This window comes from Charadrius vociferus, unplaced genomic scaffold, assembly GCF_000708025.1.
Source record: "Charadrius vociferus isolate BGI_N301 unplaced genomic scaffold, ASM70802v2 scaffold192, whole genome shotgun sequence".
Taxonomy (NCBI): Eukaryota; Metazoa; Chordata; class Aves; order Charadriiformes; family Charadriidae; genus Charadrius; species Charadrius vociferus.
Window position 1 is genome coordinate 2,297,235 of NW_009647437.1, and position 14,468 is coordinate 2,311,702.

The 14,468-nt window shown below is 38.8% G+C and overlaps 1 protein-coding gene across 1 annotated transcript in view; it reads right to left on the reverse strand.

Moving 5' to 3' along the window:
* Window positions 1–14,468, reverse strand: part of SRBD1 (S1 RNA binding domain 1) — a 124,948-nt gene that overhangs the window by 46,633 nt on the left and 63,847 nt on the right. The window contains exon 15 of the mRNA XM_009880643.1: window positions 8,192–8,274. Coding sequence (XP_009878945.1) covers window positions 8,192–8,274 — 83 coding nt within the window. The remainder of the gene's footprint in view (window positions 1–8,191; window positions 8,275–14,468) is intronic.

Sequence of the window (14,468 nt, forward strand, 5' to 3'; positions counted from 1 at the left end):
CTGCTGAACTGGATTTCCACGGGAGTCACATGAATCACACAATACAAAGCACTGCTCACCTAATAAGACATCCTATTTTCTTAATCAGAAAAACTTAAGTCGCAAACCCATACAAATTTGTTTTAATAAGCTTAATAAGGCAAGCTCAAGTTTGAGGTTGTTCTGACAATCACACCTCAGAGATTTAAAAAAGACACTCTTGCACATCGTGTGTCATCATATTTGCACATCATACATGAGTGATTCTCCCATGCTATCCAAATAACACACCTAACTACTCATATACCCTATGGGTCAATTAAGCAAAAAACCCCGTTAAATAAAGTTCCTAAGTACTCAGTGAAAAACATACATCTGAGTGAAAAATCAGCCAGCTCCAGTACTTTGCTCCATGTTATTAAATAAAAGCATACTATGTGAAGGATATGTAACCGAATTCAGATACCAAGAAGGATACAGAGTCTCTTATATTTCACCATTAAAAACCGTATATCTATTTGAAGGAAAAAAAAAAGACAAAGATTTTCTTAAACCACATGCTGACTCTTTGCAACAACCAATGTTCAGGTTATGATAACTCTTGTTTGCAATCACTAAGTAGTTCACAGCTGTGGTGATGTCAGCAGCTTCCTATCTAAACACTAATTTTCAAGTTTGAGCTATTAGAAAAACAATACATTTAGTTTACCCAAAATATTGGCTTAGATAGTAAAGAAATATACCTAAAGTTTGTTAAGCCTCAGAATGGCTTAACAAATAAAGCTATCAAGTTATCTTTGCTGGGGTTTTGTAAGAACAATCTGACAGACACCTGCAGTGCAAGGGATAAGCCACTTTTCCTGCAGGAAAGACAACAAATAGAAATAAGGCATAGGTTTGTTCAGTCTGCAGTTGTACCAGGCCGACCCAACTGTATCTCATCTTACTCTTGTATTTAGAAATAGCCTTGAGGTGTCTTTGATCTCTGTATTTCTAAAATGTTGCTATAGTTCACCTCCCAAATAGCTCCAAATTTAGTAACTATTAAGCATTAAATATACAGTCAGTTTGCCTCAAGTAAATAATTTGCATGATGGGCATTCAGAAGACTAACAAAATTTTAAATACTACTACTGTCAAAAATGAGGTTAACACCACACCTTTCTAATTCCCATCCTGTCAGACATGCACCCACTGAAGGTCTAGAAAGACTTGACAGCAGTGATGCCACCCACATCTTTTGAGGGATGAAGGGTAAGATTAGCGAATGCAACAAACTACAAGGGCTATATGCAGTTTCAGCCATGTGCAGGAGAGACCAGTAGCACCCTTCCACCGCTGCCCACCAGCTGTCCATCATCAGCACGAGTATGGTTTGGCACTTTGGAAGTGAATGAAGGACCCACAGAGGGATGGCCTGCAAGGGCAGAGAGCATTCTTCATGGCATTCTAGGAGAAAGGAAAAAAGCCTCCCTCCTTTCCAATGGGAACCAAGGTATGACTTCAGTGAGGTGCCCTGCTATTAACTAGCTGGCTGTAGATTTTAAACTGGTTTATATCCACAATACCATACTTATGACAGAACTCGTCCTATTAAGGAAGAAGTGCATCTGAACAAAAGTGCTCCCTAAAGTTGCATTGTCATTTAATAAAACATACACGTCTTTTTTGAGGGGAAACCCAAGCCTAAAAAGGCACACCAAATTGCAACTGAAATAATAAAAAGTCCTACAGGTAATAATCAAATGCAAAACTGAAGTCCTTCAATAACGAGAGGAACACAGGGAGGTAAAAGGACAAGAGGGACAGAAAAAGCATTTCCAAATTTAATTATTATTAGACATTCTGATTAGGATTTATGAAACTCTCCTTTGATCAGGACCTTCCAGCATTATATAGGAAATAAACCAAGAATTAGCTCAATCATTTTTCTGCCCTGAAGGAACTGCTTCTTAAGAGTATTTTATTTATTTGACTAAATGTTCCAGCTACATCTGGAATCAAGTATCCTCCCACTTCAGAGGTTACAAAACTACATACATTATCTCTTACATCCTTTTGGGATGTCAGTTTTCCAAATGTGTTAAACAGTGAAGATGTAACCATGTACAAAAATGTAACATGAAGAGATTTTTGTGCTCCAAAAATTATAAAGACCAAATTTGATGTTGCTTTTTCAAGATCAGACATGGTGCACATTTTTTTAATATTACACATGACTTGTCAAAACTTCTGATCCTTCAACACACACACACTACATTTTTTTTCTTAAGCTACAGGTGAATTTGAGCTCCACCTAGCTCTTTCCAACTTTCCCTAGAGGTTACTGTTTTGTTAGCACCCAGGGATTTTGAAAATTAAATGAATAGCATAAGACCAATCAAACTTAACATAGTCCCTTTGCATTAATTCTCCGTTCTCTGCCCTTACAATACGGATCCAGATTTTGACTTTTTAAAAGTTTATTAATTCAATTCCCCTTTTACTTGAGGCTATTTGTCTTTGATGGGTACTGGTGGACAGAAAGTTCACGCTAGTGCTGTTTTATTCTCCTATGAAACGTTTGGTTTCTATTTGAGAGGAAGGATTTTTTTTTTCTTCTTTAGGCATATTTTTTACTTTTTTTTATTCATTTTCTTTGTTCTGGAATTCAATTCCCTAACCGCGATCTTTGTGAAGCAGCTTTGTTCTCAGCTCTTATCTACATCTTCCAAGATCATTACAACTGCAGCAGTAATTCATCAGCCAGAATTCAGTTTGCAGCATAATAAAGTCTTGAGACACTAACTGCTTCTTCCTATATAGGAATTCAGCTTTGAACCAGCATGGGGAGGTGGCAAGGCAAACATATTTTCTATCAGGCAGAGTCTGGGCATCATCTTCACGTTCAACTACAGAAGAAATCATAGTAATATGGCCTGAAGGTGATAAATTAATTTTGGCTAGGTTCCTGTCTGGGAGGAAAGAACAATTTTCCTAATGAGATAAAGATGAAAGACGACAAGGACCTTTAGGCAACTGGAATTCTGGTCTGAGAGAGGCCCTAATAAATCAGGTTGTGCTTCTCTTTGTTTAAGGAAATACCTGTTAGATTTGGGGCCTGTTTATTTTTCTCTGACAAACCCGATTTTCTTGGTAGTGCATAAACTTGGAATTATAACTTGAAATGAGAATAAAAGCAGGTGGTCAAGAATATATTTCAATTTATTTTTGTCATCTAAAATAGGTAAACACACAATCCCAACTGATGGGACTCAATCTCCAGAGATCTGCTACCTGAAAACTTGTATTTCCATACCCAAATTATCCATATCCAAATGAGCAGATCTGCTTCAAAAACTTGCACTAGAAAAACTAGAAAACACCAATATTCTCACGAACATGCACCTGAAGGACAAAGTGGCCAGATGGGAGGGATCCAAAATCCTGTGGAAGCAGCAACTACAGCAGACACAACCCCTTTGCATGGTGCTTGGGAAAGGGGGGGAGGTTACACACACTTCACAGGCTTTGAGAGACCTCATACTGTGCACATCAGTTTTAACACAGGATCACTTCACTTTCACAGAATGGTTTAAGTTGGAAGGTACTTTAAAGATAATCTAGTTGCAACCCCCTGCCATGGACAGGTACACCCCCCACTAGACCAGGTTGCTCAAAGCCCCCTCCAGCCTGGCCTTGAGCACCTCCAGGGATGGAGCTTCCACAACTTCTCTGGGCAACCTGTTCCCACGCCTCACCACCCTCAGAGTGAAAAAATTTCTTCTTGATATCGAATCTAAATCTACCCTCTTCTAGTTTGAAGCCATTACCCGTTGTCCTATCACTACATGCCCTTTTAAAAAGTCCCTCTCCAGCTTTCTTGTAGGCCCCCTTCAGATACTGGAAGGCTGCTATATGGTCTCCCGGGAAACTTCCCTTCTCCAGGCTGAACAACCCCAACTCTCTCAGCCTGACTTCATGGGAGAGGGGCTCCACCCCTCTGATCATGTTCATGGCCCTCTTCTGGACCCTAACAGGTCCATGTCCTTCTTACGTTGGAGGCCCCAGAGCTGGATGCAGTACTCCAGGTGGGGGTCTCATGAGAGTAGAGGAGGAGAATCACCTCCCTCGGCCTACTGGCCACACTACTTCTGATGCAGCTGATGATGCAGATAGCTTTCTGGGCAGTGAGCACACATTGCTGGCTCATGTTGAGCCTCTCATCAACCAACACACCCCCAAATCTTCCTCCTCAGGGCTGCTCTCAAACCATTCTCCACCTAGCTTGTATTTGTGCATGGGATTGCCCCAGCCCACATGCAGGACCTTGTACTTGGCCTTGTTGAACTTCATGAGGTTCACACAGGCCCACCTCTCAAGCCTCTCCAGGTCCCTCTGGATGGCATCCCTTCCCTCCAGCATGTCAACCACACCACACAGCTTGGTGTCATCAGCAAACTTGCTGAGGGTGCACTCAATCCCAACATACATGTCACCAAAGATGTTAAATAGTACCAGTCCCGGTACCGATCCCTGAGGAACACTGCTTGGCACTGGTCACCACTTGGACATCGAGCCGTTGACTACAACTCTTGGAGTGCGACTGTCCAGCCAGTTCCTCATCCACCGAATGGCCCATTGGTGAAATCCATGTCTCTCCAATTGAGATACAAAGATGCCGTGCAGGACAGTGTCAAATGTTTTGCACAAGTCCAGGTAGATGTTGTCAGTTGCTCTTCCCCTATCTACCAATGCTGTAACACTATCATAGAAGGCCACCAAATTTGACAGGTACAATTTGCCCTTTGTGAAACCATGCTGCCCTGTCACCTATCACCTCTTTATTTTCCATGTGCCTTAGCAGAGTTTCCAGGAGGATCTGCTCCATGATCTTGCTGGGCACAGAGGTGAGACTGACCAGCCTGTAGTTCCCCGGGTCTTCCTTTTTTCGCTTTTTAAAAATGGGGGTTATATCTCCCCTTTCTGGTCAACAGGAACTTCACTGGACTGCCACGACTTCACAGATATGATGGAAGATGGCTTGGCAACTTCATCCACAATTTCCCTCAGGACCTGGGGATGAATCTCATCAGGTCCAATGGACTTGTGCATCTTCATGTTCCTCAGCTGGTCTCGAACCTGGTCTTCTACATTGGGCTGTTCCTGATTCTCCCAGTCCCTGCCTCTGCCTTTTGCAACTTGGGCGGTGTGGCTAGGAGCCCTTACTGGTGAAGACTGAGTCAAATCTTTCCTGTAGCAATACGGTTATTGCTGATAACAGCAGCAGCTTCTGTGCAAGGAGGTGACTCAACTGAACATACAATGTTCCTGTGCCACTGTCCCATTACAAAAGCTGCAGCCTTTGTCAGGCAGGTTCTGCTTCACCAGTCTCTCACATCAAGCTCTGAGAAAAAACTCCCAGAAAAGACAGAGAAATTAATGTCTCTGCCATTGCCTTTCAAGTAGAATAGTTTGGGACCTCCAGCTATCTTAAACTGACAGAAAGGCCATGTCCCAAGTCAATCAAAACTCTGGCTACTGTGAAAACAGTAGCCCCAGCTGGACTCCTCCCCCAAGCTATGCATTGCTGCTGCTCCTCCCTTATGCCAACCCAGGACATCCCGTAGCCATTACCAGCACCGAAAAAGGACTGGGGCATTTGGGCAGGAGGAGCAGAAAAGGCAGGACCGCTCCTTCAGGGAGCTCTCACTTTGATCAATACACAGCGAGCATGTAACCATCCCTCAAGAAACCACCATCCTGCTTGTGCTATACGGCTCCCACCGCCATCAGCAGCAGCACAAAGCCTCGGTCTGCCTTTGCGTGAAGAAGTAGAAGCTGAGCACAGGACTAATCGCTGTCTGTCCTTTAGGACAAGAATGCCAAAACCTGGATTTGTCCAACTCCTAAATATCAATTTCAAGGTGTTTAAGAAAGAAGAGGTCATACCTAAATGCTAGGTTTATGTTTACACTGGGCTAAGAAAGTAACTTTTTTCTGTGAAAAGCTTGTTACGTCTTTGATCTTGACACACCAGCTTTTCCCACACCTGCCCTCCGAGATGCCAGCAAGTGACTGTTCTCTCTCAAGGAAGACAACTCATAACAGCTTAATTCTTCTTTTCCCTGACACAGGAGACCTCCCACACCCAAAGGGTGGCAAAGCTTCTGACTTTGCTTTCAAGAGTGCAAATTTGTTTTCAACGGTGTCACATAAAGCTCTAGTACCTCAGAAATTTCTGTATCTTTGAATAAGCACCTTACAGCTTCTGTGGTGATCATTAAGAATTCTGACACGAGGTCTATCTAGCTCAGAGGATTTATCCAAACCACGACGAGACTTAAAAGTGCAGGTAGCTGATAAAGAACAATTTGTGAGGTCTACCTTTACCAGGCTTTTAGGAATTATTTCTCTGAAACGTTTCATATAACCAAATTGGACACGAACAAATAATGCAGTCAGATGTTTACTTATAAAAGTGGATCTAGTGGATCAAGAAGCTTCCCTGAAAGGGCCAGGAACATGGTACTTGCCCTGATCTGTTTCAGTGCAAAGTAAATGACGCCAGCTTCAGTCACTGAGGCAGTAGTGAACTGCTGCAATATGTTCATTGCAACATTTGGCTGATAATATCATGCTCCCAAAACCATACAACCACCACCAACTCCGTGCCTTTTTGCTTTAGGTGTATGCTTGTACAATGGGCCGTAGTAGATAGTGTGCATCTAAATGAATACTTTCTAGACACAGTGATGCAAGTTCCTAATACTTGCAAATTCACAGTATACTTCAAATAGTAAAATATTCCATTTTGGAATTGATTTTTTAAAAATTTTATTTAACAAAAGCAACCAACTTCTCAAAGTGCTGACATAGCACTTCAAGGTGGGATTTTTTTGTTAAATACTTTTTTCCTGATACCAAGGACCAACAAAAATCTGTACCACTTTTCATTATTGTTGTTATTGCTGCTATAGCTATAAATAAAAGCAGTGGGTCTCCACAAGTAAGGAAGCCAACTATGCTTCAGAGTGAAGCTCCTCTTTTTGCCAGATGACCACCCCCTGATTTATAGCTGTCATTGTTAAAGCACATTTTTACTGATACATATGTTAAACTACATTGAAAGACTGAAATATTGTCAATTTCTTTTCCTCAAAAACTATGATATAGTTCATACTGAAAGATTAATTACAAAAGTTAGTTTTACTAACAAGTTTGGCAGTCAGCAAGCAACCTGAGTACATTTTTACAGTCTGTGGCAATACAAGTAGGGCTGGCAAAAGCAGCACTGAGATCTTAACCAACTAAAATGCTTACCTCAGTTCTATAAAACAAAACAGGTTAAACACTTGGCAATTTTTCATAGCACCTTTCTTTGTCACACCACCTTTAGCAGTGGCAGCAAAGGATTCTAAACTGCTAATTGCATTCTATCCCATTAACTCTCACATGCTAACCTGAAAGCACAGATCCAGACAGTTCTGTGCTTTCTGTTCTGACTTCTGTTCCAACCTTCCAAATTTACTCACATTCTATAGCTTCAAAAATATAGAGAAAAGCATGTGCTGAATTTTCTATTTATTTTTTTTTTTACTTCTCTTATTCGGTGGGACTTAAGCACATGCATAAATGCTCTCCCAAATGGATGCCAATATGCTATAAAACGAAAATAACTTATGTACCATTTCTCAATACTGGTCAGTTTATAAAGACACTTTGAAGGTAGAAGTTACTTCTCAGAAATAACCTACATGTATAAAAATAAGAATTGTCAAACATTTTCCAATTCAGCTTTAGTAAATGAAAAACTTTAAAACAAATGCTTTTATTACGAAGTTCTAAGAAGGAATGCATGTAACAGTACAAATTAATGGCTTCTAAATGGAGGAACAATATCTCATTGTATTTTACACAAAGAGCTAAAACCCTATTGCTGTAACAATACAAAAAAAAGAGAAGGCTTTACAGATCAGGTTACCTGTCCGGTTTGATGTTTTCAATACACTATAAATCTGGCTACAGCCATTTCAGAGTCTCAATCACATTCGTTAAAAGTAGAGATTAAAAAAGCAGCAGTCTATGACTTCTAAGTATTTACTACCATTCTATCAAACTCTACAAATGTGGTTTAAAGGAGATGTAACTACTTGACAATTATAAAGCAGCATTTTGGTGTTGCTCTATATCATGATAGATTACTTAGATTAAACGATACGTATTATCTTACCTGATACATTCCAACTCCTATGTGTTTGGGCTCAATTTTCACTAGCTCAGCTAATGGGTCTTGGACGCGTCTAGCTATGGAAACTGAAAAATAGAATTAGAAAACAACTATGGGTTTTACCTGAAAATCAGAATCACGCAATTGCTTTTGCTCTTTTTTTTTTTTTTTTTTTTTTTTTTTAAAATCTTCTACATAGTAATTTCTTTTTCTACCTGGACATAATCAATAATATAGCAGAATCCTTTTTTACTATTAGACACAGAACATGAAATGCACATTAATCAAACTTTTTAATTGAGTAATTCAAGTAAAGACCAAAGGAGATGTCAAATTGTAATCACGACATTAAAAAAGTTTTTTCAGGCCACAGAGTTAACAAATAGAACTGCGTACGCTAAATTTTCCCCCTGTATCCATACCAAAATGCACAGGTAACACTTAAAGTTAAACTCTGAAACATCCTTTAACCATAAATCACAGATATGTAGAAACAAATAAACATTTTAAAAAAGTGGAGTATCTGTTCACAAACTTATTTATCTAATATAGTATTTCTTAAGGTCTATATTATATACGTACATATTTATAAAATTCAATGTTCACTTTGAAAATGGTTCTTGGACTTTAATCTAAACTGTATACCAAAACACATCAATTTGCAATCTGTCATCGTTATATCCGTGTTTAGAAAAAAACAAAGCAACATAACTGGTCTTATTAAGAGCACACTGGAAGAACGCTTGGCCTTCTAAATCTAAACGTTGAACCAAAACTGCATTTCTGAAGCCTGTATTTAATGATAAATGCTTTCTTACTCAAATCTCAGAACAAATACTTATTTGCAAAATATAAATTTGTAAATTCTCAACCTTGGTCTAGTTGTGCAGATATTGAGTTTCATTCAGTATTTGCAACTGTGCTCCCTCCCATATATACTGAACTAGAAGAGTTCCACTCTACCAGTATTACATTTATGAACTTTTTTTCTCCTGACTAAAGTAAGGACAGGCTGGCTGGTTTAGCAGCTCTTAGAACATGCATGCTACCTAGGGAAATAAACACTGCTGAAGAACAGGAGTGTCTGGAAGGACTGCAAAGGTCTTTCCAGAAATGGACCAAAGGTCTTTCAAAAAAAAAAAAAACAAAAAAACACACCACACAAAACCCAAATCAAAACCAAACCAAACCAAACCCAGAGGTTGCCCAAAACTCCCCTGATGAAGCAGGGTCAGCTACAGCAGGTTGCCCAGGATCATGTCCTGTTGCGTTTCAAATATCTCCCTGGATGGAGACTCCACAACCTGTCTGGGCAATCCATTCCAGAGTTTGTCCACCCTGACAGTTAAATAAGTGTTTTCCTGTGTTCAGATGAAGTTTCTGGTGCTTCAGTTTGCATCCATTTCCTCTTATCCGGACAGTGGGCACTACTGAGAACAGTCTGTCTCTCTCTTCATTCTTCCCCATCATGAATTTATACACATTCATAAGATCCCCCCAAGCCTCCTCTTCTCCAGACCAAACAGTCCCAGTTATCTTGGTTTCTCCATGTGTGAGAGGTGCTCTGGTCCGTTAATCATCTTTGCAGCCCTCCTAATTTAAACAACAACAACAACCACTACTACAGGGTGTTAAAGACTTCATAGCATCACAGAAAAGGACTTGGCTAAACATTGATACTTGAAGCCAAACGTTTATTAGCATTTATTAGCTATGTAGGCTTCTCAAACCACAAATGCAAAGTTTATTGATTAAATACAGCATTAGAGATTTCACTTTTAAAGTTCTGCACTGCTAAATGCCCTGTTAACATGAAGTTCACTGCTCGGTCATGAAGGACTTATCATATCCTTTATTATCCATTTTAACACATGCTGACAATGGCAGTTTGCTAGCTAGGCTCAGACAGCTCTGTGCTGGTGACATCTGATACGCACATCCTGCCTCTCTGATAGAGAAATTCTGAAGTCAAAGGCCATCACATACGCCTTCTTGTCAAAAAAAAAAAAAGTTAACCAGTGTAAGTACACCAGTTATTGTTTACACAAGTACAGCTTACTACAGAAATGCTTGTATATAACAATCATTCATATTAACTACTTTGAAACACTAGTGGTACGTATCACTAGTCACCTAGCAAACAAAAGGGGAACAAAACACCAGTGAAAGTATTGGTCCAAACCAGGAAACATTTCAAACTATGTATTTCTTCTGAATGCATTTATGTCTATGTGTAGGTACTATACCTATCTTTCAGCAAGCATTCTTAAACTCAACTTGTTTAATAGCTATACAATGTTTTAGAGAATTTTCTTTTAGTTCCCACCTAATGGCAAAACACATTTCACAAGTTACATTTCAGATAAGCTGAGAGCAAATATTTCTCACTGTCCGCACCTCCTTTCATTACATCTTTTAAAAATAGACAACTACATGGATAGGTTGATACAGGAATTTTCCAAGCATAACCTTCTCATGGGAACCTTCAATTAAGAAGTAAAATTTAGACTCTCCTTGTCATAATAGCTAGGTTGACAATGCTGTCATATCCCTAGGAGGCTTCCAGTGGAGGCGTAGGACCTGATCCAGGAAAGCACTTCAGCACAGATGCATGTCGGTATTCCCACCAGAACCAGCAAAACTATTCACATGCATAAAGTTACATAGACATTTAAGTGCTTTCCTGGATCAGGCCTAATAGTTACAATATCGAAGCGCGAAGATCAAATAACAGTCAGTTATATGACTTAAGGGATGCAGCTCCTGCGGCCGATACCAGCTGGACAGCTGACCTGCGGAATTCCACTAAAGCCGTAATTTTATTCCAGAACTTTTCAAATTCAAAATAAAAGAGAGCACAATAAGGAAAAAGTCCAAATTCTCTCTAAGCACAAATTCAGTCAAGATTAGCATCTACTGTCTCTCGGACAGGCAAACCCACTTCTTTGTTATAGTACTAGCACACTGCAATAGATAGATATTTTCAGGGGGCAATGAGGCTCTGCTCTGGCAATTTGATCCATGTGGCTGGACTCTTACAATAAAGCAGAATCTTACTGAAATCACAAGGGCTCTGCAGAAGTGCAAGGTCTGCTATCATGGACCATACAGAGACAGCAGAACTTGATGGTCTTACATTTCCCCCTTAAAAATTACAATCAATACATTTCAAAGGGTTTTTTTTTTTTAATATTAAACTATTTTACACTAATACAGGTATCGCCTAAAACAATTTCTTTATATGCTTAAGGTACATTTCAGGAATAGTTAGAAACCATGCATTTTTAGAAGACTGACGATGAAACAGGTAATGGATTCTCACTTCTACAGTTATTAAGGTATGCTTCAGTTTTGCTCCAGCAAATACAAAATAAATTATATGATGGCATGCAGGGCAAAACCAGATAATCGGATTTCTCAAAAGTAATCAGCAGGGCCAAACATGAAATGTTTGAGATGCCATTCTTAAAATATGCTAGTCTAAGTAAAATGAGAAAAAACAAACTATTCAGTATTAATCAGAGTATTACACTCAGGATGACGTGGCCCTCTACTAGAAAACCACCACAAGAATTGCACACCCAATAGATGCAAAGCTTCAAGTTGTCAATTAAGAAGAAAACGTTATAGCAATACTTGGAATGCCAGTAACATACTGTGCTGCCACACAGTAAATCCATGTAAAATTTTAAAGCTTGGGGGGTGAGGGTGGAGGATGGGAGGGGGGTAGGATGGCCTAGGTGGTCCTCTGACCTCAATGCAGATGAACTTTGCCTCGAAATGGAATAAGAAATAAAGAAGGTTACAGAAATCATATTTACTGAAATCCTTTCTTGTCATTAGGACATTTCCCGCAATTTTGTAAGAAAGGCAATTTAACTGTTTGGTGGTCTTGATTCACTCCATACTTTGGCCATTTGACAAGACAAACCCACCAGATAGTTACGTATTTTTGCCTGTCAGCAATGAAGTGCAATGACAGTGTGGTGAGCGAAAAGCTTCCGTAAGAGTTGCCTGCACAAGTCATGTCAGTCTCAGCCTCTGATCTTCATAGAAAATAAGGAATTATATTAAAAGGTTTTGTTTCCTAATGGCTAGTGAGCAGATGTGCCCTCATGAACTTTCAAACATACTTAATTATCTGGCCACTCCTGTCTATAAAAGATCAAATCTCTCTTAATTCCAAAATGACAAATTTAAAATTAAGACTACTTTCCTCACACAGACACATCACGCAACTTTGTTTTTACTAGTCCTGACTACAGCAAGTGATATAATTTTTTGCAGGGATTAAAAAGGAGAGAGTTTCCACTCTAGAATACCGATAATAGTTTTCAGACTAAATCTTTTTAGACTAAAAACGGAAAAACGTGCCCACTCTCAACAGTGAGGGGCAAAAAACAGGCTTCAAACTATTTATCTAGATGGTATCTATACAAGGGCCATGTCAGCTGCCAGGCCTAAAAAGAACAGAATTAGTGCTAACTTCTTAACTAGGCTACCTGCCTCCCTTCAGTAATGAAATAGATCTAAAGCAATCATTATGGTCCAAATTAGATACGCACACTATTTAGGGTGCAAGAGCAGCTAGAAAGGTTGTCAACTACATAACAAAATTTATTATAAATAAAGTATCATGCCTGCTTTGGGGGCAGCCTGCCAACTTATGTGTTGAGACAATAGCCTATTAGAATGCTCTCCTTTTGCACTGCTCGACATAAGAGCCACACCATAAAGCAAAAGCTTAATGGCTGTAGGTAGGGGAAGAGTGAAAATGGACATACAAAGTAAAAGCAAAAAAAAAAAAAAAAAATAAATCAATTTCTTTCAGTTACAGTGGCATTCAAACATTGCTTGCCACTGCACACAGAAAACATTTTTGGTCCAAAGTCCAAGATTTCCAATTCCTTCCTTTAAACGCACGGGTCTTTATATAAGGATAAAACCATGTCCCAGTTAATAACTATGACAGTTCAGCTACCTCATACTAGTGGAAGCATTTGTTTTGGTTTTGAAACAATGTGAAGGTTCCATATATGAAGGCAGTGGGTAGTTTTACAAGTGTTTTGCAAATAAATATATGGCAACCACAAGCTATTAGGCTATGACTAGTTCAACCTCAATTTTGTCATAAATGAGAACATTCTGTATTTTTATTACAAAACCTCAGTATTTTGTTCTTGCTGAGACATGCTACCATAACATCCAAGTAACTCATCCCCCCTCCCATTTTAAAATAACCTTTACACCTTAAAAGTCTGGCTTGAAACTTTAGTGTCAATGAAATAAAAAAATAATATATTGAGGTAATCAGAGACTAACTCACAAATGCATATGTAATTACTGTCAATATATCATACCAGGATAGATATGGAAACATTACAACTTATTTAAATCCTTTTATAAAGCCTATTATTGTGTTCAAGATCAATTACTCTCCATAAGTATCTGCAATAATGTTTACTCAGTGATCGATTGTTCAGGTTTCCTGAGTCCTGGAAGCTTTCTATCCTGTTGACCTGAGTTTCACCCTCCTTGCAAAGGATACAGTGAAACGTACAGTAGTCTTTTCATTAAGCATTCTTTCTCAGTAGGTCAGGATTTGTGACACAGTTTTGAATCCTCATATATCTTCTTGGTGGGTTTAAAGTATGCAATTTATTTTAAGCAACTGCCCAACAGCTGCATTTCATCCAAAATTCTTCTGTGGCAAGTGAGCAGGTTTTTGTTTTAAAAAGGTTAAATTTTAGTTTACTTTTAACTCCATAAAACTGATAATCCGTTATTTGCCTAAGATTAATGAAATAATGAATGACAATGTTCTATTTACTTACTACGAAAATCTTTAAAAGAGATGGCTTGAATACAAAAAGGGAGTAAGGAATACATAGAGAAAACTTCAACAAGTGAATATTACAATGCAGCTTTTAAAGTAAATTTTTTTTCTTAGAAATACACTCTCTAAAATACTTTTCGAGTATTAGTTATTTCTGTATGATAGATAATAGCACTTTTTTTTAAATCCAAGGTGAGATGGGAGACATATAGTCATTGAATTGAAGCCTGATGTGATTTATCTGCCACAGAAATGAGTTAGTCTTACAGGATGGTATAAATTCAGAAAAATCTTTTCCCATCTGCTCAGCTTAAAAGATAGAAATCGTCAGTACACTTTTCACATTCAGACTGCTGGTTCCAATTTGAACAGCAACACCACGGGCATTGATTACAGTTACTACTCAAAGTAAAAAATTACTTTAAGTTCTATACTTACAACAGT